The following is a 23,608-nucleotide window of genomic DNA, read 5'->3' on the forward strand; positions in this document are numbered from 1 at the left end:
TATTATATATATATATAATATATATGTTGGAGATACTGAGGCGCTAATCCAATGCAAACACTTATGAACTGTGAATATATTAAGTGTGAATATATAAATTTTATTGGATGGAATATGGAAAGACGGACCGTAGAAACAACGTATATTAAAAATAATAACAAAATGATTACATGATTTGAGGAATGTTTACAGTGCGTGTATAGAAAAAATGGTTTAACAAAAAGTGCCAAGTAAAAATCCTAGATCGATCACAGAATAGTGGGAATAATTAGAACATTTACAGATGATCAGGATCCAGTTCCGAAGTTCCGCGTGAAATTTGACTGTCGAGTTAAAACATTGAAAATCAACTAATCTTAACCCTGAGTTAACTTAAACTCGCAACTGTGGAACCAACTCCAGAGGCTAGTTGCACAGTCGTGGCTTAAGTCCAAAAGTGGTCTTGAATCTTAGGACTGTCTTAAGTTGTTAGATTGGTTATAGAACTAAGTTGGTCTTAGGCTGGTCTTAAGTCTAAACCATGACTATGCAAGCAGCCCCTGGACCCGCAGTTGTGAGTTTGAGTTAGTTCATTTGCAATGAGTTAACCCAGGACTCAAATCTTGACTCACAACTGTGGAACTGGACCCAGTATAACATCTAGGCTCGGATTTATCGTAATCAAAAATACAAGATCGATATAAACCAAAACCAATCCTTACTTCATGCAGATCACATCGGAAATTTTCACCATTATCAGCCGAGACAGATCATTTTACATAATCAAGTAGAGAACATAAAAGAAATATGAAAGGAAATGATGCACGAGTCGTAGAATTAATCGTAGAACGTGTTGTCCTCGGATGGTGGCGTGATTTTAGCTTTCGCTTCGAAGAGCTCTTTGATTAAACTCGATTTCTCTTGTTCCAGTTTTAAAATGCGACTCGCTTGTTCAGAGAGATCCTGAAATGAAACGATAGCCGTAATTTAGAAACATCGTTTAAAATGTCCGTTCGCAAATTGAGCGTCTATTGAAGAAACTCGCCTGGTTGAACTGTTTGATAAGTTCAGCGTTAGTCAGAGATGCAGACGGTATATCGACGTGAAAACCAAAACCCTGGAAAATCAAACAAGTCTGGAATTAGTGGTCACATCGTAAACATATATTAACAGTCGACCTCAGTTAAGTCATCATCATTACTTAAAAGTCTTCACTATTTTGATTACCTATTTGTGTATTCTAGTTCACTTTACTAGATAAGCAGTCAATTCTCCCCAGGGAGAGATGACTGATACATGAATCTTGGAGTAATCCAAATGATTACTCCAAGCATGAATAGAGTTTAAGGCTGGGGTAATAACACCAAGCTTGGAGCGCATTTGAACAGACTCTAGTTTGGATACCTGCGCTATATAAATGACAATTATCATTATTATTAATTCAATAAGTCATCAACATGCTATGACAACTTTTACTGTTTGTGACTGGCAAGTAAGAAGAAGGTAAGTACGTTGGTTGATTATGCACGTACCTTTTCAGAACTTCGAATCAAACATATCAGTTTCTGGTTGACTTCTTCAATCTGCGCCGTTTGAAATGTCATTCGTTCTTGTTGAGCTTCTATCGAGAACGGCAACTCCTGTCATAATATATGGTATACAATGAACCCGCGACGCTCAACCAAAGACATCGTTTTAAAACCCTTTCAGTGCGTCTACACCGCAGTGCGGTGTATAAATCTGTGATTGACTTTGCTAGTACACCGCACTGCAGATGCAATTTGTAGAAGTTTTTATCTCTAATGAAAGATGGCAGCACCTGTCAAACACAGTTAGATATAAGTAACTAACGATAGAGGCATTATTTATAGCTGATGCCTCTTATTTGATGCACTAGGCTGGAGTTATTTTCAAATTTTCAAATTATCTCTCGCACTTGAGCGTATTAATTAGTCAGCACCAAAATTGTTTTAAGAACATATTTCCAGTTGATACTAACGAGTTGTTGGTTTTTAGATAGAGTTTGCTGTCGTTCTTGCACGTTCGTGATCTGATGTTTGTACCAATCGCGAGCTTCTTCGACGACCTGTAATCCCTGAATGAGAATATCGCGTTCCTGTTCCAACTGTTTCATCTTCTTGACCTAGAATCATTGCGCAAAAATCGATCTCATAGTAAGATTCTTACGGTGTCACCTTATTCTTACCGTAACCTAGACTAATTTCACCAGTCTTAGTTTGTCTCAGTAACAGTGTTTTCAATAAGAAATTAACAAGCCAGGTCCCTTTGAAAAACAGGAATAATATGTCACAGTCCCGGAAAGCTGGTTTGAAAAAACAGGCGGGTCCTTTACAAACGACAGACGGTTCTGGGACCTGGGACCTGGCTCTTATTGAAAACACTGAGTAAGGTGAGGTTTTTACAGTCGATTGAATACGAAGATCGCTAAACTACAGTCAAACTCACTTAATTCGTATTTGTTGGAATGATCATTACAGGGGCAGATCCAGGCTGGACGGGGGGTTCATCTCATATACTCGGTTATTTTAACAATTTCTCTGTACTGTGTTATAGGCCTATATTGCGAAGCGCAGCAATTATCTTATAGATCCGCGTCATATAAGAAAATATGTCATATATCATTATTATTATAGCCACTTCATTACTCGTGGAAGGCCGCAAATACTGCATATTACTGCTTTAAGAAGTGATGTGGACTATTGTCATCTGATCGGTGTCGGGTGGAACTTTTCACACGTGATTTTCAAAAGGGCGCACTTGATCAGAAAAGGGGGGTTCGGACCCCCCAAACCCCCCACTGGATCCACGCCTGCATTATCAAAATGATAACTTCGACTAATCCGATGACGATTACTGGGTAAGTGAGTTTCACCGTTCACTCTACTTACGAAATTAAAGTCGACGCCATTTTGTAACGTATGCCGCCGTGGCTCTCTCATCTTCTTATACGCGACTTTATGAACGGGACTCGTACTCTGACTATTCTCGGGTCGGACGGGACTTGTATTCGCCGCTCGTATATTCCCTGCCGAGTGTTGCCGATAATTCGGTTTGTTTTCGGTCGTAGTTCGTCCGCTGCCTCGCAGTTGCGAGTCACTTCGCGATTGTCGGATGTTAGTCGCGTCCGGTTTCGAAGGAGGCGGCGATATATTTTCGTGATAACTGCTGCGTTTATAATCCTGAGCTGTCGTTAATTCGGATTGGCTCCGATCCCTGAATACAGAACGATCCTGTTGCTGCTGCTGCTGCTGCGTTTGAGTGAAATTCCTAGCGCTACCGGTCGACAAAACGCTGTTAGTCCGACCGTGAACATTCTCGAAGGTTTGGCCCGGAGCCGTGTTGCTGTAATTTGGTTGTTGAAACCGGCTCGAACCGGTACCGTACGGAATATCGCTGACGCTGTTACGTTGAAACTTCGTCGAATCCGCCGCAGCCGGCCCCGATCCGGATATTTTCGTCGGCGAACGGTGTGCCCCGCCGCGTCGGATCGCGTTATCGTCCTGGCTCGCTCGTAACGGTGCCGGCGTCGGGAAGAACTTTGACGGCAGTTTATTTTGAAGATATCGATCTCCGGGCAGTGGGAAATTGATGTCGAAATTTCCGGATGCATTGCGTATTTCTGAAAGTAAGTTCAAAACAAACTGAAATTATTGATATCATTGCTATTTTTCTGCCCTACACAGTGTTGGATATTACTCTAAGGCACTTAGGTACTTTAGAAAGTACATTTACAATCCTTAAGGCGATAAAAGTAAATTTTATCCATTAAAATACAGGTAGGCCCATGTAACATTTTGAATATAACTTGATAAGCCATAAAGGCTATGCTTAAAAAGATAAGTCTTGAGAGCACTGAAAATACAATTAAGATTTTCTATCGTCTTTAAATCAGTAGGTAAAGCATTGCGAACAAGGACCAAAAACTCTAACGATCTTACTTTCACAAAGTTTCAATCTATTGTATGGATTTAGTCAGTAAGCTGTCAGTAACCTGGACCCAGTTCCAGTCGTGAGTTGGAGTTACTCTGAGTAAAAGTAAGTTCATTTTCGATGAGTTAACTCAATTTGAGTCAAAGTCAAATCAGAACTCTGGAACTGGACCCTGGATATTTAAGCCCATCGGTTTGTAAAAGCTTACCACCAACGATTAGGCAACTAACTACAGGTCGTATAGAGTAGGCTCCAGTCTAGTACCTAGCCGTTGTTCGTTGTAGGGGAACCCGTAACAACAACTATTATTCAGACTATTAGTAGGCCCTACCTGATGAATCAAGGATTGTTGGGTCGCTTTGCGTCCTTTGGCGTTTAATGATAGTTGGTTCTCTCTGAGGTAGCTGCTGCTGGTGCTGCTGCTGATCAGATCTCGGAAATCCCTGTAAAACGAACTTCTTCTCTGATCTATAAACCGGTTGATGATTATTCGTAGACGTTGCTCTCTGAGGCTCGGTAGGACCCGGTTGCCCTTGCTGCGGATGCACAGTCGCTGTCGCTGTCGGGTTTTTACGCGGAGAACTACGTAACTGATTACTACTCGGCTGCCGCTGTTCCCCGCTTTCCGCAGCCGCCTTCTTCGGGTTATTTGGCGCGCCTTCCGAATCCGAACTATAACTCTTCGGTCGAGATTTTTTCACTGGGCTTTTTTCGTTTCGTATATAATTCGTTTTCAGAAGGGCGATTTTTAACCCGGTGACGAAACGATCGAAGCTCAGCTTGCCGCTTCTAGGGGTGATTTGTCTGAGAGAATCGAGCACGCCCTCCGGTAGACCTTCCTCATTCCCGTGCCAGTACAGCTGGATATCGGTCAGCTTAATGAATCCCGTATTTTTCTCGTCCAAAATGTCGAATAACATCCTCAACGATTTGACGAATTGTTCGGGAAGTCCGTCGATATTCCTGGTAGGTCTGTAAGAATTTAAATCCATTTCGATGACCTAATTGAGTCAAAATAAGGAGAAATTAAACCGAGATTTGTTGTAAAAAACATAGAAATGTCAAAATTGTGGAGCCGAATGAATCTCGGAGTTCGAAATAACTGGAGCGCTCCCTTTATAGGAGCGCTCCAATTTTGCCATCGGTTCGAATCCGTTTTACTGATTAACATTAACGTACACTATGGAAACACAAAATTATGCTTGACGAAAGCCAGGTTCAATTGATCCGCATTCGAAAACTACTCCAACAATAAACATCATTTTGATCTATCATTTATCTTTTATTAAACTTAGAAATTCCGAATTTACGGCGAATAATTTCATCATATCAGTTTCTAATGGATGTAAATCTCCAGCTATGACTAGTGAATGTAATGGTCCGCCGATATCTACATGTTGCATCTGTTCTAAAGTCCCGGCACATAATTTTTGAGCGTCGGTTCCAACTCTCGCTAAACCGATACATGCCGTATTTTCATCGAGCACTGAAAAAAAAAATTTCCTTATATAACAGTCAAAGTTGCTTAAACTCGCCATTGGATAATTCATGGCATCATCTAAATCATCATTATCTTTTAATCCCAATTCGTACAGTAGAGCAGGTTTTATTTGACTTGCTTTTGCCCTGACTATTTATTCCCCGACATGCACGTTGTTTTCCCTGACCTGATCTGCTAAGAATCATACCTAAGAAACTGTTTGATTTTAAGCGCGATCTAATTAGCGTTCTTAACAAATTTCCCTGACTTCCCCCTGATTTTTAGCCTTTTTTTAAGAAATTCCATGGAGAAAGCGTTCCTTGCTGATAGGTGTTTGTGTTGGTAGGTTTTACTTAACATTTTACTTCTATTAGTTTTATGCTTTTCAATGTTGTCGAGTAGAGAACAAATGTTCGCGTCTCATACTTACCTTTCTCATCACCGGATTGTTTTCTATTTCGTATGATTTCTAGCAGTTGTTCGGACGCTCGATTTACTGTCAAATATCGCGGCGGTTCGTAGATCTTCCGACCCCTGAAAGGAAAAAAAATGAAAACTATCATAGAAATATAGAACGGAACTGGTCCCTACACCCGTTATTATTCATACAAACCTCATCATATTTTCTACAGTCTGTTCTTTCACTTTGATGTCTGAATTAAAGAATTATTTGTTAAATGAACTTCAACTGCACATTTTGAATTTGCAATGATTCACCTATTTTCATACCTACCCAATAGACATAGCGTGTGCATGCCTGACGATTTGTTTTTCATGATCTTATCGTAAAAACTTTCCGGCTTCCAATTCTCTTCCCAAAATACGATCGACACTGTTTCTCCGAAATTGTATAACTTGAAAATATGAATGCGGAATGAAAAGAATAGAAATCATATTATTTGGTCAACTATGTACAATTAGTCTACCTTGAGATGTGGCCTACCTGCAAACCGCAACATCCAACTGCATTCATTATAGACGCATTATGAATGACTTTGTATTTGATATTTTTCTCTGTAGCTCTGATTATTAGATCTGAATGAGTAGTAGCCCTACAAAAATGAGCAAACAACTTCATACTCAGTTAACTAGTTAAGCCATCTCTTATTTCAATTTCTTATCAGACATACCCTAAAGGATCTCCGACTACCAAGAAAGCTACATCTTCTTTATCGGCATTATCTAGCAAGGTGTCTGAAATATTCAAAGAAAGAAGCAAGAAGAATTAAGAGATAAGTTCACAAGGATCTAGCAAAACTCATTAAGAAATTTCTGCCTTTATTTAAATACCCGAATCTTGTTCAACCATATCTCTGTCCGCCAGAATCACTTCTCTGCCGTAAAATTCCTCCTACAACGATATTGATTCCTATCTTTAGTGAATCTGTTAAGTGGTGAGAAGTTGAGATTTCAAAGCAAGCATATGTCGACGCATCGACATCTACATTTGTTACTGCATCTGGACCGCGATTGCGTGTATAACATTGCAGGGCGGTGCAAATAGGTGGTGCATAAAGGACTGATGCAGCAGAACATATCCCATGGATCATCTCCTGGCTGCAGTTGTTCAGTCAACAACTGTTCTCAGGAAGAAGGAGTTTCGGAACAGATTTATGGAAGACAGGCTCTGAACATACTCAACTGAAGCCGAAACCGAATGATGCATATGATGCCGATGGGGAAAAGTCAATGAAAGATTTTTTACCAAAGCTTCTTTTCCGACGGTAAGAATTGACGTATACGCTTCTAAATACACTCTACTGGCTCCCTTCACTACGTTTAAACCCTTCACCGTGATATCATCGACATCTCCTAATCCTAAACCTATCAAATAAAACATTTCGCTCAAATTTTTCGCATTAAATTTCTCTTTTGGTCTACGACCTTGAGAGGGGTAGCTCCGAAAATATCTCAGAGCCATCTGTTAAAATCGATCGCCGGTAGGCGGTGCACCGAGCGATTTATGGACGTAGTGATGAATTAAAATGACGAAATAATTTGAACTTTTCAGTGAATTTGTCAATCATGAGTAGCAATATAGCTAGTAAATTAGAGGATTGTGATTTCCCTTATTGCAGAGATGTGACTGTGTATGAAAAAATCGCGAAAATCGGCCAAGGAACGTTTGGGTAGGTCACTACCTACTTCTCTTTCTAGTTTCTTGTCTTCATCAATTACTCAATAATGGTCAATATCATCCCCAGATCATTCATCATCATCATCATCATCATCATCATCATCATCATCATCATCATCATAATCAATATCACGGATGAATAGAGGCATGTGTAGGCCTAAAATTGGTGTCCGGCTCGTTTGGTGTTAGGTGACCGACCGAGGGTTGTTAAGAATGTTTCTCATGTAGCCATAGTTTGATTTGCACCTAGCTAGCCCATCTGAAAAAAAGATGGGCGTTAAATGTTCTTTAGATCAGTTAGAACATGTAACATTAAATGACGAGTTTGAAATAGGCCTATCGCAATCATTAATCTATCATTTCAAGTTTGTCGTCATTCAGTCGTCCCCTTTTCCGCGGATAAAAAATGGACAGAATAAATGAAACATTATTCTTGACTTCATATTGAAATTTCTTCCTGACTTATACAGTGAAGTGTGGAAAGCTAGATGTAAAACTACTAAAAGATTGACGGCTCTCAAGAAAGTTTTGATGGAAAATGAAAAAGAAGGGGTAGGTTTGATCCAAACGCGCTTTAAACAAAGTGATTTAATTGTGTATTTTTAGGACTAATGAGTGTTGTTTCTGTTTTCTTTCAGTTCCCAATAACGGCTTTGAGGGAGATAAAAATTCTTCAACTGCTCAACCACGAGAACGTCGTGAAACTTATTGAAATATGTCGCACAAAAGGTGAGAACCTTTAGAATAGGCAGTAATCAAATCTACTTCAAAAGCTTCTACTATCAAACATTAAATGAGCCAGACACCAATAGGTCTTAGGTGCCTCCATCCGAAAATTCATTACAATTTACTTTTACTTTGATAAACATGAAGGACGATTTGCTTAAACAAACTTCGAATTTTAAAAACTAAATTTCTGTTTTTTTTTAGATTTAGATGATTCAGTTTCTTTCTCTGAAAAAAATCTTGCATTTAGATAATTGACTTTATCTGAATGTTAGTTTAGTAAAAACCAAATATTGTAATAAGCTAGGTAACCATACAATTTTAATTAGCTAGGTAACTATACAATTTTGCATCTAGCCCATCCTTTAAGTCAACAATGGCTCCTCACCCAAATCTGATGACCGTAATGATGATGATGATGATGATTTCTTTTTCAGCCACTCCGTACAATCGATACAAATCGACGTTTCATTTGGTGTTCGAATTTTGCGAGCACGATTTAGCCGGATTACTCAGCAACGTCAACGTGAAATTCTCGCTCGGCGAAATAAAAAAAGTCATCCAACAATTAATGAACGGACTATACTTCATACACAGTAACAAGATCTTACATCGCGACATGAAAGCAGCGAACATTCTCATGACAAAAAACGGCGTTTTGAAACTGGCCGACTTCGGGCTGGCGCGCGCGTTCAGCCTCGCGAACAAAGGCCAGCCAAATCGTTACACAAACCGTGTGGTGACGCTGTGGTATCGGCCGCCCGAGTTACTGCTCGGTGAGCGCAACTACGGGCCGTCGATTGACATGTGGGGCGCCGGGTGCATCATGGCTGAAATGTGGACGCGCAGTCCAATCATGCAAGGAACCACCGAGCAACACCAGCTCCATTTGGTCAGTCAACTATGCGGGTCGATCGGCACGGACGTCTGGCCCGGCGTGGAGAAGTTGGAATTTTTCGGTAAACTCGAACTGCCGAAAGGCCACAAGCGTAAAGTGAAAGAGCGTTTGAAACCGTACATACGCGACCAATACGCGTTGGACTTGCTCGACAAACTTCTCTGCCTCGATCCGAATAAACGCTTGAACACCGACGAGGCGTTGAATCACGATTTCTTCTGGATGGATCCGATGCCGGCGGATCTCGCGCGCATGATGTCGCAGCACACGTCGTCGATGTACGAATACCTGGCGCCGCCGAGGAGACGCGGACCGGCGCATTCTCATCAGCAACAACAAGCCAAACAACCGGTGCATAACGCCGACCAACATTTCGAACGTGTGTTCTAGAGACAATTTGCAGTCTGGACATTTACCGTTCTAGTGTGAAGTCTAAGTGATCAATTTTTGTAAGCATGTCGATTTAAACGAGTTATACTGTAGAAAACATAAGTGAAGTCCTGAACGCTATATGTATGTTAAAACATGCAAAGAATAGACCTGATGAGTGTATTGAATGTCTGCCGAGGGAAGGTTCCAGATAATAGATTCTGGTACCTGTCTAATCCTGATTTCACTTTTCATTGTACGTTATGATGTTCGATCATGTTAGAATTATTTTTCCTAACTGCATTTAGCGCGATTATTTTAGTGTGATTCGATTGACTTTTAGAAGTGCCGAACTCAAGGTTTGGAACCTTTTGAAATGGAGCTAAAAAATGAAATGATTTAAATCAGTTGTTAAAATGGTTTATTTACGATATGTATTTGGTCTCATTTGATATGTATGGATTGAATCAAAACGTAATAACTGTGACCGGTAACTCAAAATCATAAGGACGCAGTTTCCTCTAGCGGTCAGGAGCATAAATAAGAATCATTTTACGCATCTTCCCTCGGCAGGGATTCGAACCTGATGGCATCGCTTCACTCAGCCATGGCACGAACCGGGCAATCTTAATGCCAGGTTCGAATCCCTGCCGGGGGGAAGATGCGTTTTACAGTGATGGAAGTATTTGCTGAGATATTGTGTTTCTATTATAGATTATTCCTGAAATATGATTTTAAATAAATGTAAGGAATTGTATGTACATGTATATATAAATTGTTTGCCTCATTGTTAGTTGTTCAATAAATGCTGGGCGAAATGATCCTCGGATCCTGATGAACTCTAGATCGTTGGCTTATCGTTGGTGGTAAGCTTTTGTAATCGGATCGGCTTATACCAACGAACAAAAGCCTTTGTGGTTTGTGAAAATATCCGATCGCGAAACTAAACCACGGACAGGTTCACTGACTAGATGGACTTCTACCTGGCTGCTGGGCTGACCACACGAATTACAGGAAATAAAAGTCTACAGAAATATCTTACGCATTTCCATTAACCTTTAATTACTACATGTACAATGAAAAAATGGAAAATATAAGTAGTTACGGAATAAAGGCTTCTGCACTACGCTCTCTACGGTAAATAAAATGTCATCACAATCATTGGATAAACTCTGTAAGGCTGAACACAAAATCACTCGTTTTTGAATAAGCTATTTACATTTATCTGTGAAAGAACGTGCGGGATATGGGCTAGGGGTGGTAATGATGCGAAATCACTTAGTACCGCATTTAGCCACGTTACAGCATTTACAATCACCGGCATCACGACCGCACGAGCATTTCACTCCGCGGCACTTTTTCGGGTCGCCGTCACATTTGCACTGGTCACCGATGCACGTACATTTGGCTCCTTCGTTGCATTTGCACTGTTGGCCGCCGGTGCTGCCGGCTGCTTTTTCACCGCAGTTACATTTACCGGCGGCGCACGAACAATCGACTCCTTCACCGCATGAACACGCGTTACATTTGGCGCCTTTGCAGCACACGCACTGTCCGTCACCGCACATGCATTCTGGCAAAAAAATTCAACCGTTATGAAAAAATTTATTTTTCAATAGAATAATAAAGAAAACCGCCTACAGTCGAACCTCGTTAATTAATACGAACTCAGATACAAAAAAATATAGAATTTCATTACAAGTAGTTAGAAAATTTAATCAACTTCATACTGGATATAACGAACTATCGATTATAACAAAAATACATAAAGAGAATGTTTTTTTATGTATTTTGGTTATAACGAACAGATTTTCTGGTCCCGTGAAGTTCGCTTACGAGGTTCCGCTGTATTTACAAATATTAAAAAAAACACCCATTGATTCAAGATTAAAACCGCTATAAATTGGTGACCTTGTTAAAGGTATATAAAGCCACTAGGCCTAGATTCAAACACGATTTAAATTCAAAACCATTCGGACAGTAGAGACCATCATCGTGTGGCTTTTATCTTATTATTCATTATCGACTGTTACTATCTATCTTACAGTCATGCGTCGACTATTCAATGGTGAAAATTACGATTTTCAATGAGATTTCATTAGAGTGTAAAGCTTGTGAGGACCCCATCGCATCTAATGCTAAAAGACCGAGAGAACGGCTGTTAAATGAGCTAAACACAAAAGTGAAATGACAATTTTACCTGTTTTTTCAGTCGTTGATGCCATATTTTTCAGTATAATCACTCACGTAAATCTGATAGGTTTTCTCGCGCCTTTCGACTCGCTTCTGGAAACGTTGTGTCCAATTGTGTTTTCCTGTGTTGCGAGCACATCTGTTTTATACCGCATCGACTCATAACGTGGAACGTTCGCTACGTGAAAACACTTACATCATCGCTACGAGAACATCACCGGCATCATCACGAGACCGATTCCCGTTATACGGCGAACGTGAAACTGCGCTTCACGTTGCATAGTCCTGCGCATTCCGCTAGATGGCGCACAGGTACTGAAACTCAAATGCATAAATTAGATAAAAATTCTCACTAATCGTATTGTTTTTGATTAAAAGATTCCGCGCTTTTTCTCTCACATTTGTCCTGCTAACGAATGTGCGTGATAATGCTAAGACAAATGAAGTAACTCGTAGAGTGAGGCTATTGTGGATTAATAAAAACTGGATATCGTATTTTCACAGCCCTAGCAAATATTCAAAAAGGGGTAACAGACTCGAACCTGGGTCGTCAGGTGTACAGAGACAGTAATGGCGTCGTTAGAAACAATAGACTTCTCGGCGACCACGAAACCGTCAGCCACGAGTGTTTGTTTGGTAAATCATGAAAGCGATCGCTTCCCATGACCTTTATTCGACTAACTAGCTTCATCAACAAGATTCCATTCAACGTCGTAAAAAATCCACGGCGGTATTCGCTGAATACCAATCAGTGTTGCAATATCGATATGTGGTGGGAAAATCAAAAGGATTGCGCTTTTGTGTAGTGTAGTTGTTAGTTGTTACAAATCAGGATTCCGTTCCACAGTTCTTAAGTTCAAAAGTTGACTACGATTTTGAATTGGAAAATAACTCAATCGACCATTGAGCTGTGGAACCGGGTCCTGTCGGGTAATATAGATGGCGCTTTCATAACCATTCGCAGGCGAGGAAGTGTGTTTGTCACACGCGCCGCACGAAACACATAAATAAAAAAACCAGTAATTTCGTTCGGCTGGAAATTCCTCTCGCGCCATAAATATATCATATGTCAGCAATCTCGTCTATAACGGACGTGAACAAGTTCTGAATGACAGACCGCCTGCGCCTTTCATCGATTATGGATTCCCACGATCTTCGAACGGGTCACGACCCGCGATCGAACGCATCAAAACACGAGCCGTCGTGAGAAAAGCGACGAAACGCTGATAAAACCGCCGTAAAGTTCTCCTCATAAAACAAGACTTCAATGTCGCTTTTTAACTGCTTTAATGTTTGCCCATACAACAAATAAGTACGTATATACACGGTAGTCACTATTCTATCATATATTCATCCTTATTTAGTCGTGGCTTCAGAGACGAGGTCAACTTTTTTTTCGGAGAGATTTCAGAAATGACAATATCGGCGCTGCATCGATTTGATCGGACCTTTCCCTTTCTTCATTGTTTTTTTTTTCAGAAATGCACCGCGAACTATTAAGACTGATATGCGTCGTGCGCGTCTTGACATAAAGACAATATTCGCGATAAGAATTTTATGGTTTCTTGATGTTGCGAAATCCGTCAGTTTGTGATCTGTGGGGGCGTCTCGCGTGTCAACGAGGTGATCGAAACAATCATAGATCAATAGACCCTGTCAGTGATTCGGTCGTGAGAATTTCACAGTACTACTAAATACACGATCATTGAACAATTGAACATAATAAACTTGTACCGTTTAACGCATTATAGATATCAATTCCGGTAAATGAATGATCTAAGTAAAAGCTCTATGATAGTTTTAGCTTCCTCGCTTATTTATATTCTACACGTCTGAGGAATCAAAGTCACTTTTTCTCGGTGACTAGCCCGGAATCTGATCTTTCGAAGAATTTCACAAACGTTTTGAATTCAAAGTATAGTCTGCGGTTTTGTCAAGTGCAATATTGCTTGTTAGCGACGTGACACTAGTACAGGCCTACAATGCGTCCGTGCATGCAGGTCATCACGTATTAGCGTCTCCGGATTCCATGAGATTAAAACGTTCTTCTCGCGTGACATTTAGACGGTTACCGCTTTTTAAAACTCTATTCACCGCTAACGAAAACTGCAGCCGAGATGTCGGCTGCTATCTCGGCTGCTCTGACCGTGTGTCTCACATGCGCGCATTTATTTCCTGCTACCAAAATGCCGCAACTATACAGAAAATCTTTCGACGATAGGCTGGGAATAGTTATGATTTTTATTGACGCCCTAAGTGACTCATCCAAATCGAGACTAGCTTCGATATGACATGATTCCACCCTTGTAGACGTACATATAATAATCATAATACGTGCATATTTTCTGAAAGCAATCTCCCGATTTGAAAATTCTCGCGGTTGTCAGGTACAATGTTTTCACCGATAGCCTCCTGGCACGTGTTGCGAATTTTGATGTGCCGAAATCAAGATTAGCGCGCTGAAAGAGAGCGCGCTATACTGTCGCCATTCAGTCGAATCCACCGAATTGATTTCAAACGTGTAATTAAGTGATGATTACACAATGGATCTATAGATTGCATAAATCTTTTGGTAGGATAGCCGCACTCGTTCGTGGAGAACAAAAAATAAGTTTAAAACCCACTACATATAATATACAGAATTAAAAAGATAAAATCGAATATATTTGTATATCAAGAATTAAAATCAAAATACACGACGTTTCGATGAGTCTTGATAAATGAAATACGAGTCTAATCTTAGATCTAGAGGGTTTTTAATTTATTACAGAAATATTCCTATTCTTGAAAGCGACGTCGATTGAAAATGTTTTACTTGCTAAGGCGGTGGCCCATAGCTCAAAGTCGGTCACACATCGTCAACAAGTGCTGCAATCGGTATATATATATATATATATATATATATATATATATATATATATATATATATATATATATATATATATATATATATATATATATATATATATATATATATATATATATATATATATATATACATATATATATATATATATATATATATATATATATATATATATATATATATATATATATATATATATATATATATATATATATATATATATATGTATGTATGTGTGTGTGTGTGTTGTGTGTAAATTACAGACCGTGTTAAAATCTAAGCGTTTAGGATTAAAGCGAGGAAAGTGTTGTCACTCGACGCAAACACTAAGCACATAGTTACGCTATGTTCCCGGTGACTGCCCGACCGCGCTCGGCGCACAGCCGGGCGCGCGCCTCGGTTGCGGTCTGAACTTGTGCCAGATACGAACAATACACACCGCCGAACAAAACCGCCACCACGCGCGCGCATTCCAGCACTGGTGCGTCGGTTCCTGTTTAACAGATCTATACACAATAAAATGGAATCAGTCACTACGAAGAAAAAGCTAAATTTCAATCGCATATCGAATCTGGGACGAAAATAGTTCATAGATGGGGGTTGCCGGGTGCTTTATTATCAAATATGAAGATATATACGTGTATTAACAATAAGTTTATTTCCTTTTCATTCAGCAAGAATATCTAGGCTGAATTGACATTGTCGATAAGATACTATAGAGTACGCGTATAATTGGCTAATCTCGGGGAGGAAACACGGCGACTCTTATCTCGGCCTAGTCCTTATCGTCGTCGTGTAGTAAAATAATTCCCACGACAGACGACTCGCTGCCGTTACAGTTCTGGCTTGTCTCCAAAAATCCGACAGCCGCCGCGCGCTGGTGTGTGTTGTGTGTGTGTGTGTGTACAATAGAATTATTACCTTCTCAAGTCCCCGGCTCGAAAAACAAAACAAAAAAAAAACGAATGAGAACGACAAACGGAACTCGTTCACAGCCCCCTACTACATTCGGGTATATCTTACCGAGATCACAGGTGTTTTAAGAAAAGTCGGAAATTATACCCGACACGAATAAAAAGAAATCCAGTTGTGATATAATTACTTTAACATGTATTTATATAATCTAAGAATATCTATCATGGTTTTCGGTGACTTTTATGTACAAAAAATTGAACGCTATACTCGAATACTCAGATTCTAATGTCTTTGCTAAAAACTCTATATCACTACTTTAGTATCATCAATAATTTTCAGACGAAATATTACGATTAAATTGCACACAGCGTATGAGTTGAACGTTTCGCTTTCACACTCGGAAGAAGGCAAATTGTTCAGTGTTTAATCACAGATCGTTTATTGCAGAAGAAACGTCCGATGCATCTACCAAGGTCGCCAGACATCTTCTGTTGGCTCTAATTTCACCGATTCGTTCGGCCTTTTCATAGTCATATCGAGCGCCACACAGCCACCAAGAGGCGCAGACGCCGGTTTTATTTCCAGCGGCGGTTTCGCGTCCGAACTGTCCAATACGGTATCAGCTTTATCGTTTTCCGGATGCGGCAGTTTTACGAGCGGTTCGGCGGTCGTGGCAGATGGTGACGTCACGGCTGTGGGCTGTGACGTGTAAACAGGTATGACGTAACTAGGCACTACCGCGGCTGCTTGTTGCTCGGACGAGGCTGACGATATTATGCCACTCGGAATAATAAATGCAACTTCACCGGTTGGCAAACGGCTTGGAAGTAGTTGAATACCTCCGATTGCCTGGGCGGACGAGGATGCCACCACCGTAGTGCTGTGGTTAGGGCCGCCAATAACTATGTTCGTAGTATTTGTAGATTTCGGCGGCGGTATTTCCGAAACGTTGTTGTTGAATACATTTTTCTGATTATTGATTATCTGTTTCCAATTCATCGCTGATGTTTTCACGTTTTCGGCGCATATTCCGGCTCGCGCAAACATGCCATTTTTAACGTGCGGTGGGCTGCAGTTTTCGGCCCGGTGCATGTTCTGCATCTGTAGGCAATTCGCAAGATGCCCGAGGACTCGCGCTCGGAGTTCGACGTCCAGACATTCGATACTGCTGAGATATCGAGCCACTTCTGTTGCGCATTCGTTGAAACCAACTTGATATTTGTTGATTACTGTGGGATCCACCGTTGCGGCAACTGTATATCAATGAAAAATATTGAATTTCAAAATCATTTTTACGTTAAGAATAAAAATATGCTGCAACGAAAAAAAAGACGATTCAGCGCAATAAATCGTACCCGCAAATTGTTGTCGTTGTATTTGTCGAAGATGCTTCACCGTCATTTCTAAAATATCAGCCTTTTCCATTTTAGAATGATGAGTGCCCTGTAAGAAAGCCGTCGAAAATGACAAAATTATAAACGCTCATAAAATCACTTGCAAGAGAATATATAAGAAAACGCATTTTATTTATAAACGAAATGCGGAAATATCTTTTGTTTTGTTTTTGTCTTCTTTTTTTATTCCGGATACTACTAAACTTCGTATGAATCATATATAATTAAACCACCATACTGCAATGAGTCAGTGAATATCGTGGGAACTGTTTACTAGAATGATTTCCGTTGTACTGTCTAGCCGTGCGTCCTCGTAAAAACGACATTTAAAAACCTCCGCGGCAATATTGAATATCTACCGAGGGCCGAACATGAGTATCAGAAAAAGCCACTCAATCTTATTCGAAATACGTGTCCCTTACATTCTCGAAAGGATCCCCCCACCTGCGGTATTCCGAATGCGCGCGCACACTTGGTGATTGACTCCGCTATAGTCGTATGGCGGCCATATTGAAAACGCACATACCTCGCTTTTCAGAACGTCGATCAGTAACGCTTTCAGCTCGGCCAAACTCGAATTGATCCTGGCCCGTCGTCTTTTTTCCATAATCGGCTTCGAACTCTGAAAACGTAATAAAAGAATGCCTGTGAGAAAAACTTCAAACGAAGCACCGTACGTCACGCACCTGCGCAAATCAAACACATTTCAAGCGTCGTTTAGACACGCCGAAAACGAGATCGGCGCGCTTAAAAACTTTCAAGAGATGAAAAATGATTATTCTACGGGGGACAAATAAAGTCAACGACGAGTCGAAAATGCGGGCAATTTCGCTACTCGAGTCGACATTCAATAACTTTGAATAGCTTTCCGCGCGTTCTGAAATTTCAAAGCATTCCAGAAAACCGTTTTGTTCAGTTTTTACGTAAATTCGGGGATATTCGATTGTGACAATAATTCCCACGGCCGCGCGCGCGCGCGCAGATTGTTCGATACATAAAAAGATGTTTTTGGTGTTTTCCCGCGCCGAGTTTTTTTAACAAACGGTGCTACATTATTTTGCGCGCTCTTTTTCTCGTGACCCTTTTCGATAATTAGAACGCCTCGAAGATTAGTGTTCTATTGTTCTTACATAAAACGCATCGAAAATATTTAAGATCGCAAAATGTTTCGATTTATTCATTTGAGTAGAATTGTTCTTAATCTCATACTTTAATCACTTCAAAACGTTATCGAACACAGTCGTTGCAATTGCGAAATTGATTGCGTTTTCAAAGACTATTTCAAACGTTATCTATTGATGTTAATTCGGCATTTATATTGTTAATTTCATTGTTACCTTTAAGTGAGAAATAAGTTGTATTATATAAAACTTTGTAATTCTTTAACGCACATTAAAATGTCCAGATCCTAAATTTTCAAAACTTCAAAATTTTATCTATTCACGTTAATCTCTAATTCATGTCTCACCCTGCGTCCTTCTGTGGAAGAGGCTTTCGCTTTTTCGATGAATTGTTCGGCCATGTTTTCAGTGTTGGTTTGAATTTCTACAATCCGAAATCGAAGATGTCGTCGAAATTACGCCAGATAATTATCGGTCGGCGAGTTCGCTTTCTGACGCGATGCTTCAAATTTCATTATCAAAAGTGAACATCGACCATTAGAATCGATCGCCGACGTCTCCCCGGTGACGTCATCGGCGTGTTCGTCCAATTACGAGGCGCACGTGCTTTCGTACTTCGGACTCCGACATTCCACAAGTTATCGCATGTTCTATAGTACTGCGACGTGTCAATCAAGAACATCGACACGCGCCGCGTTCAGTGGGAAAGCCACGCCTTTTTCGACTTACAGAACGCGCCCAGGCATAGAGCACACTTTTGTCAGTGCCTATGTACACAGTTACGTGGGAATTCAAGACGTCGGTGTTTCTCACTAAGCCGAGTCAAAGCGAACTTTTCTATAGTATTTATCGAGGTATTCAACGAGATATAAAAATTGATACCGCCGAAAATACACACAATCGACCGCTCGCGTAATGGCAATATCTTAAATACACATATGTCAAATTTAGATAAAAATAGCCACACGTATTAGTCACTAAAGTGTCACGTTCGGTCGTGCAGTGTCGCAAGCCTTGATCGCGCTTTCCGAACAAAACACTCATTTTGCGAACGATATAAGTGAGAATTCGAAGTTCGTTGGTGATAAGCGATTTATCAGTAATTATACCGCCGGCCAATTATTTAATTCTTTAACGCACGGATAAATACGCACAGTATTTCCAGGGTTATGTCATAAGAGGGACGCGGAAAAATCGGGCGCGAATTAATTGCGCCGGGAAACGATTTGTGTTAATCACTAAATTAGAGAAAATTACCGCTTCGTGATAAAAACAGAAAGAGGGGGATAAATTCGTTTAACCGAAATTATTCTGATGCTTGCCTCTCGTAAAAGGATTACATATAAATAAAAACAATCGATAGGAATTCTAAAAGAAAGACTAGAAATTCAAAAGTTGAAAAGTTATTAAAATTGCAAAGTTTCGGCTGTTATCTTGTGGAGATGAAACCGTGTAGGCCGGTTCAGTAGTCAGGGTTTAGATTTAAGACCAACCCGAAGCTCGTTTTGGTTCTATTCATTGCCAATCTCACAATCTAAGACCAGTTATCTTAAGATTTAAGACCAATTTAGCTTTTAAGTCTCGACTACACAACCGTCGGGCCCCATAAACTATAAAACGCCCGGGACTTCGTTTTTCAGAGTGCAATGGAACACAATGAAAAAGCGACTTCCAACTAAACCAACCTAACCGACCTCCAAATTCTAATAAAGATAATTAGAAATTACAATATTTCTAAATTGATAAGTAGAATATCAACAATTTCATTTTAGAAGTTCGCGGTTTATCGATGAAATTGCGTACGCGCTAATTTTGCTGACTAGAAAAATACGCGCCAAAAATCGCGCGCGATTCAACGGTCAAATTATATTCGAAAATAAGATCGATTTTTCCCGCGAATATACATAGAAAAAATTCGGCGCAAAATCGTGACCTTGAATTATCGAAAGCTACGAAAACTCATCGAAATGTCAGCGAGGTAATAAAACGTCGATTGTTTAGCGATTTATCGGAAAGGTAATAATTCAGATAAGATAAGACGCTTTCGATGAGCGCTTTATTGCCGTTATAGAAATACGCGACAAACTGCGTAAAATAAATCGAATTTCATTCAATAGAAGTATATATAAATTCCAGTGGGTTAATTTTCGTAACCCGAGATTACGACATTTCGGCGAGAGCGTGATCGGAGAAAAAACAATCTTTACTTTCTCACGAAAATCAGATCGAAGCGTAGATAATAATTTCGTTCAACGCAATCGCCGAATTCTATTTTCTCTGAAATAATTTGCAACAATTCTTCCATTTACTCATTTCTTTTATCCTTCATTATCGAAACAAGTTTGTTATTAGAATTCTAAATTGTTTCTTATTATCCACAAGTACGTTTCAAAGTATTTTCTACGAATTCACGAATTTATTATTTTATTATATCTCCATTAATTGAATGAATTGTTTTCGTAATATTTTCTTACCACCGATTTACATTTCAACATTTTTTAAAGCGCAAACAAAATTTGAAACTAACTTACCAGACGATTGAAAACCATGTTTTCGCCCGTGTATTCGTAAAAACACCAGGCGACTGTCAGGGGGCTGATAAATGGGAAATAATTTTTATACTCCTGAACGAGCAGAACAATCGCGAGAAACAAATGAAGTCAAATGTCGAAGTGATGGGAGAGAGCTTGAAATAACTTTCTAGAAGGGGTACTGGGTAATGAGATTCAGTAACTATACGAGGCTCGGACTAATGAGAAAAGTCGGAATATCTCGGAGCCGTATTAAAACGGCTGTTGTTCTGGTTACTAAGGCTCACATCTGGAAGATGTTTATATATCAGTGGTTGTTCTAAATCAAAAGTATGTGAAGCTGTGAGATAACTTCCGACACTCCGCCCGTAACTACCCGGAGTTTATGCAAATATCCGCGTGCCTATACGCTCTCTCTGGTGCTCTGCCATTTTTAATCAAATCCGCGCCGTGGCCGGCGTAGCCCCTACGATCGTTTTTCCTTCGACGACATTTCATTCTCAGCATGGGGGTTATTTGTTTCGAATCCGACGCCAGAAAATTCCTTCTCGGCGTATAGGCCGAGGAGGTATACACCCGGTAGTCCTGCCAAGCGACACCACTGGAGATCAGAGCTCAATCGAGGATCTACATATCTGCATAATAATTCGATACATGGTTAATTTCTGATATACCATGTGAAATACGTGCATCGGAGCTAAATACTCGATGGAATTACTTTCCCAAACTTTTAATGATTTTCTAATTCACTATTACGTTTCGTGTTTCGGATGCGAAATGGAATTTCTATTCGGTAAAATGTTAAGAAATCGTTTTTCTAACACGTGCCAATAGCGTGTACATATCTGTCGTATGAAAGACGGACCATCGAGATTTTCTGGAGAGAAATTGAAAGTCGGTCAATATGTCGAGTGAGAGCCTCGAATAGAATATTCCGCCCAGATACCGCGAGCGCGCGCGAGCACTCGCGTGCCTTTGCACACTTCACCCGATAACGTAATTACACCTGGCGATGCCCAGATACGTGTTGCTACTCACTATCGGAATGCGCCCGGAAACCGACTCGTCCGATAGCAACCGATCAGGCGGACACGCGTTCAGGTAATTGACCTATTGTTCGCCTATCGACGGGCGGTGTTTTCACACGTGCTCGCCTGGTGCCGGGAATGCGTATAAAACGCCCCGATGGTCGATGGAGTTCATCAGTCTGATCTCAGATCTCGCACAAGACACATCGCTCCTCAGAAAACAGAAATATTAGTTGAAAATGACGAAAACTCATGAATTCGACCACGGTAGCAGACCAACCGAACGAAAGGTAAATGATCAAATTATTAACCGTTTTAATGATGAATGGTTTATATATACTTCTGAATTTATTTTTCCTTGTTCAATATGTTTGCGTTAAATGTGTTGTTTAATAATTAATTTTTCGTTTTTCGACTATTTTAGTTGATGAAAGTCGCAATAGAGAAAAAACGCCGCGCCAGAATTAATTCCAGTCTGAACGAACTGAAAACATTATTGGAAGTAACTTTCGGTCAACAGGTAATTATCAAAGCCATTTTGACTGCTGCATGACTCAAAACAAATTCACATAATTAAAACAGTAGATAATCTCTCGGTAATCAGTGTCTAATAAACGTTAATTTTTTTGTAGATCCCGCGTGACAGTAAATTAGAGAAGGCCGATATCCTGGAATTGGCGGTCGTCCACTTGAAGCAACGACAGCGCCAGCTATTGGCAGCCTCAGCAGTTCGTGACGCTACCGTGATGGACAAGTATCAAGTTGGATATAGCGAATGCGTCAGTGAAGTCAGTCGTTACATGGCTTCGGTCGAAGGAATAGACCAAGGACTCAGACCTCGTGTCGTAGAACATTTATCCAACAAAATAACGTGCGCTTCCGCCAGCCATGCCACATCGGCGACGCGGGCGCCATCTTTCAGTGAAAGTCGGAATTATGATATCAGCGCGTCGTCTCAACTCGAAGTACAGCAAATAAATCGAAATGTTTATCAGAACTCAGGACATAATTCAAACATTTCAAACGAAAGTGGTCGCAGATTGTCAGCGCCGATATTCGTTGACACGAACTGTAACACTTCTCTATTTAATTCATATTCCGGTGGTTACGGACTATTATCAACAGTAAAACCGAGACCTCAGCCGATTGCTAACGTATTAAATCAAGATATTTGGAGGCCTTGGTAAATTTCCATATATTCATTCTCTGCCTAATATACGAATATTATATAAAGATATATTCTTGTCGAAACGGTGCTAATAAATATTGGTTATATTTGTAAATAACAATTAACCCAGACTCAATAGTTTAATGTCTATCGGTCGTTTCAAAGAGGCTTGCGGCGTTTTCATCGAGAAAAAGAGGGGAATTTCAGCGATTTTGGGGTGCGGAGATTCTAGAGAGCAGCTATCCGGGTTGTCTGAATTTCGTGCGATATACGGATTTTTTCGGACCGAATATTCATCATCGAAAAACATTGACAAGATACCCTGATACAAACAACCCTTTCGAAACTAGTTCTTTTATCGAAATATTGCCAGTGAAGTAGTTTCTGTGTTATTTGACAATTATCTCGGAATCCGGCCCGCAAATCGGTAAATAGTGTGTCCTCTATAGTCGTTCAAAGACTCTGGTAAGCGAGTATTGTGATAGTTCGCATTTCTCCCGCTATTGTTTAAAGCAGGGGCAGCACTAGACGGTCGAAATCGCCGATTTACTGGTCGTCAAATGAAATTATTGTCTTCATTTTATAAGACTTTAAACTGTACTTTTCTTTAGATAGAAATGATTCTCAATTTGGTTAATTCTATAAAACAAATGTTTTAAATAGTTTTTATTTTGGTCGACAAATTAATCCAGTGCACAGCGGGTCCCTCACACTCGTGAGATGGAGCAGTGGAGTAAATTGCGGTCTATCATAGGTACACTTCACTAAAATGTGCACCTTATGGAGCAAAGCCAGTGATGAAAAGTGCTTTATGCGTTAGCCTAACACCGTGCCTCTGGTGGGTTATAGATC

The 23,608-nt window shown here is 40.2% G+C and overlaps 6 protein-coding genes across 6 annotated transcripts; 2 read left to right on the plus strand and 4 right to left on the minus strand.

Annotated features, from left to right (window-relative positions):
* Positions 1-123: 123 nt before the first annotated feature.
* On the minus strand, positions 124-4,994 carry LOC141908351 (uncharacterized). Its single transcript, XM_074798367.1, has 6 exons — positions 4,262-4,994; positions 2,889-3,619; positions 1,979-2,122; positions 1,512-1,619; positions 1,025-1,096; positions 124-942 (listed from the first exon to the last, which is right to left on the minus strand). The coding sequence occupies exons 1-6, from the start codon at positions 4,920-4,922 to the stop codon at positions 817-819; spliced, it is 1,842 nt and encodes a 613-aa protein (XP_074654468.1). The 5' UTR covers positions 4,923-4,994; the 3' UTR covers positions 124-816.
* Positions 4,995-5,201: 207 nt separating this feature from the next.
* On the minus strand, positions 5,202-7,288 carry LOC141908546 (diphthine methyl ester synthase-like). Its single transcript, XM_074798642.1, has 8 exons — positions 7,116-7,288; positions 6,701-6,761; positions 6,541-6,604; positions 6,354-6,462; positions 6,144-6,264; positions 6,024-6,063; positions 5,841-5,944; positions 5,202-5,416 (listed from the first exon to the last, which is right to left on the minus strand). The coding sequence occupies exons 1-8, from the start codon at positions 7,248-7,250 to the stop codon at positions 5,202-5,204; spliced, it is 849 nt and encodes a 282-aa protein (XP_074654743.1). The 5' UTR covers positions 7,251-7,288.
* A 56-nt stretch (positions 7,289-7,344) lies between these two features.
* Positions 7,345-10,463, plus strand: LOC141908321 (cyclin-dependent kinase 9-like). Its single transcript, XM_074798322.1, has 4 exons — positions 7,345-7,539; positions 8,018-8,099; positions 8,186-8,276; positions 8,711-10,463. The coding sequence occupies exons 1-4, from the start codon at positions 7,436-7,438 to the stop codon at positions 9,559-9,561; spliced, it is 1,128 nt and encodes a 375-aa protein (XP_074654423.1). The 5' UTR covers positions 7,345-7,435; the 3' UTR covers positions 9,562-10,463.
* A 186-nt stretch (positions 10,464-10,649) lies between these two features.
* Positions 10,650-11,880, minus strand: LOC141909066 (uncharacterized). Its single transcript, XM_074799404.1, has 2 exons — positions 11,741-11,880; positions 10,650-11,113 (listed from the first exon to the last, which is right to left on the minus strand). The coding sequence occupies exons 1-2, from the start codon at positions 11,763-11,765 to the stop codon at positions 10,815-10,817; spliced, it is 324 nt and encodes a 107-aa protein (XP_074655505.1). The 5' UTR covers positions 11,766-11,880; the 3' UTR covers positions 10,650-10,814.
* A 3,858-nt stretch (positions 11,881-15,738) lies between these two features.
* LOC141908717 (transcription factor HES-4-B-like) lies at positions 15,739-18,608 on the minus strand. Its single transcript, XM_074798879.1, has 4 exons — positions 18,377-18,608; positions 17,435-17,530; positions 16,870-16,957; positions 15,739-16,767 (listed from the first exon to the last, which is right to left on the minus strand). The coding sequence occupies exons 1-4, from the start codon at positions 18,428-18,430 to the stop codon at positions 15,980-15,982; spliced, it is 1,026 nt and encodes a 341-aa protein (XP_074654980.1). The 5' UTR covers positions 18,431-18,608; the 3' UTR covers positions 15,739-15,979.
* A 3,135-nt stretch (positions 18,609-21,743) lies between these two features.
* On the plus strand, positions 21,744-22,775 carry LOC141909198 (transcription factor HES-1-B-like). Its single transcript, XM_074799585.1, has 3 exons — positions 21,744-21,878; positions 22,013-22,108; positions 22,221-22,775. Exons 1-3 carry the CDS (start codon positions 21,828-21,830, stop codon positions 22,773-22,775), a joined length of 702 nt encoding a protein of 233 aa, XP_074655686.1. The 5' UTR covers positions 21,744-21,827.
* The last annotated feature ends 833 nt before the right edge of the window (positions 22,776-23,608 follow it).

Source organism: Tubulanus polymorphus, chromosome 7 (genome assembly GCF_964204645.1).
Source record: "Tubulanus polymorphus chromosome 7, tnTubPoly1.2, whole genome shotgun sequence".
NCBI classification, from domain to species: Eukaryota; Metazoa; Nemertea; class Palaeonemertea; order Tubulaniformes; family Tubulanidae; genus Tubulanus; species Tubulanus polymorphus.

Excerpts from the sequence above, each read along its gene's own strand:
- LOC141908351 (XM_074798367.1), bottom strand. The coding sequence starts at position 4,922 with ATGGATTTAAATTCTTACAGACCTACCAGGAATATCGACGGACTTCCC. Across the intron at positions 3,620-4,261 it reads AACAATCCTTGATTCATCAG|AAATACGCAATGCATCCGGA; the intron begins GTAGGGCCTACT and ends ACTTACTTTCAG. Across the intron at positions 943-1,024 it reads TTATCAAACAGTTCAACCAG|GATCTCTCTGAACAAGCGAG; the intron begins GCGAGTTTCTTC and ends GTTTCATTTCAG.
- LOC141908546 (XM_074798642.1), bottom strand. The coding sequence starts at position 7,250 with ATGTTTTATTTGATAGGTTTAGGATTAGGAGATGTCGATGATATCACG. Across the intron at positions 6,605-6,700 it reads TATGGTTGAACAAGATTCGG|ACACCTTGCTAGATAATGCC; the intron begins GTATTTAAATAA and ends TGAATATTTCAG. Across the intron at positions 5,417-5,840 it reads ACAATCCGGTGATGAGAAAG|TGCTCGATGAAAATACGGCA; the intron begins GTAAGTATGAGA and ends TTTTTTTTTCAG.
- LOC141908321 (XM_074798322.1), top strand. The coding sequence starts at position 7,436 with ATGAGTAGCAATATAGCTAGTAAATTAGAGGATTGTGATTTCCCTTAT. Across the intron at positions 8,100-8,185 it reads TGGAAAATGAAAAAGAAGGG|TTCCCAATAACGGCTTTGAG; the intron begins GTAGGTTTGATC and ends GTTTTCTTTCAG. Across the intron at positions 8,277-8,710 it reads TGAAATATGTCGCACAAAAG|CCACTCCGTACAATCGATAC; the intron begins GTGAGAACCTTT and ends TTTCTTTTTCAG.
- LOC141909066 (XM_074799404.1), bottom strand. The coding sequence starts at position 11,765 with ATGGCATCAACGACTGAAAAAACAG. Across the intron at positions 11,114-11,740 it reads ATCAACGACTGAAAAAACAG|AATGCATGTGCGGTGACGGA; the intron begins GTAAAATTGTCA and ends TTTTTTTGCCAG.
- LOC141908717 (XM_074798879.1), bottom strand. The coding sequence starts at position 18,430 with ATGGCCGAACAATTCATCGAAAAAGCGAAAGCCTCTTCCACAGAAGGA. Across the intron at positions 16,958-17,434 it reads TCGACGTTCTGAAAAGCGAG|GGCACTCATCATTCTAAAAT; the intron begins GTATGTGCGTTT and ends GCTTTCTTACAG. Across the intron at positions 16,768-16,869 it reads ACAACGACAACAATTTGCGG|TTGCCGCAACGGTGGATCCC; the intron begins GTACGATTTATT and ends ATTGATATACAG.
- LOC141909198 (XM_074799585.1), top strand. The coding sequence starts at position 21,828 with ATGACGAAAACTCATGAATTCGACCACGGTAGCAGACCAACCGAACGA. Across the intron at positions 21,879-22,012 it reads GCAGACCAACCGAACGAAAG|TTGATGAAAGTCGCAATAGA; the intron begins GTAAATGATCAA and ends CGACTATTTTAG. Across the intron at positions 22,109-22,220 it reads AAGTAACTTTCGGTCAACAG|ATCCCGCGTGACAGTAAATT; the intron begins GTAATTATCAAA and ends ATTTTTTTGTAG.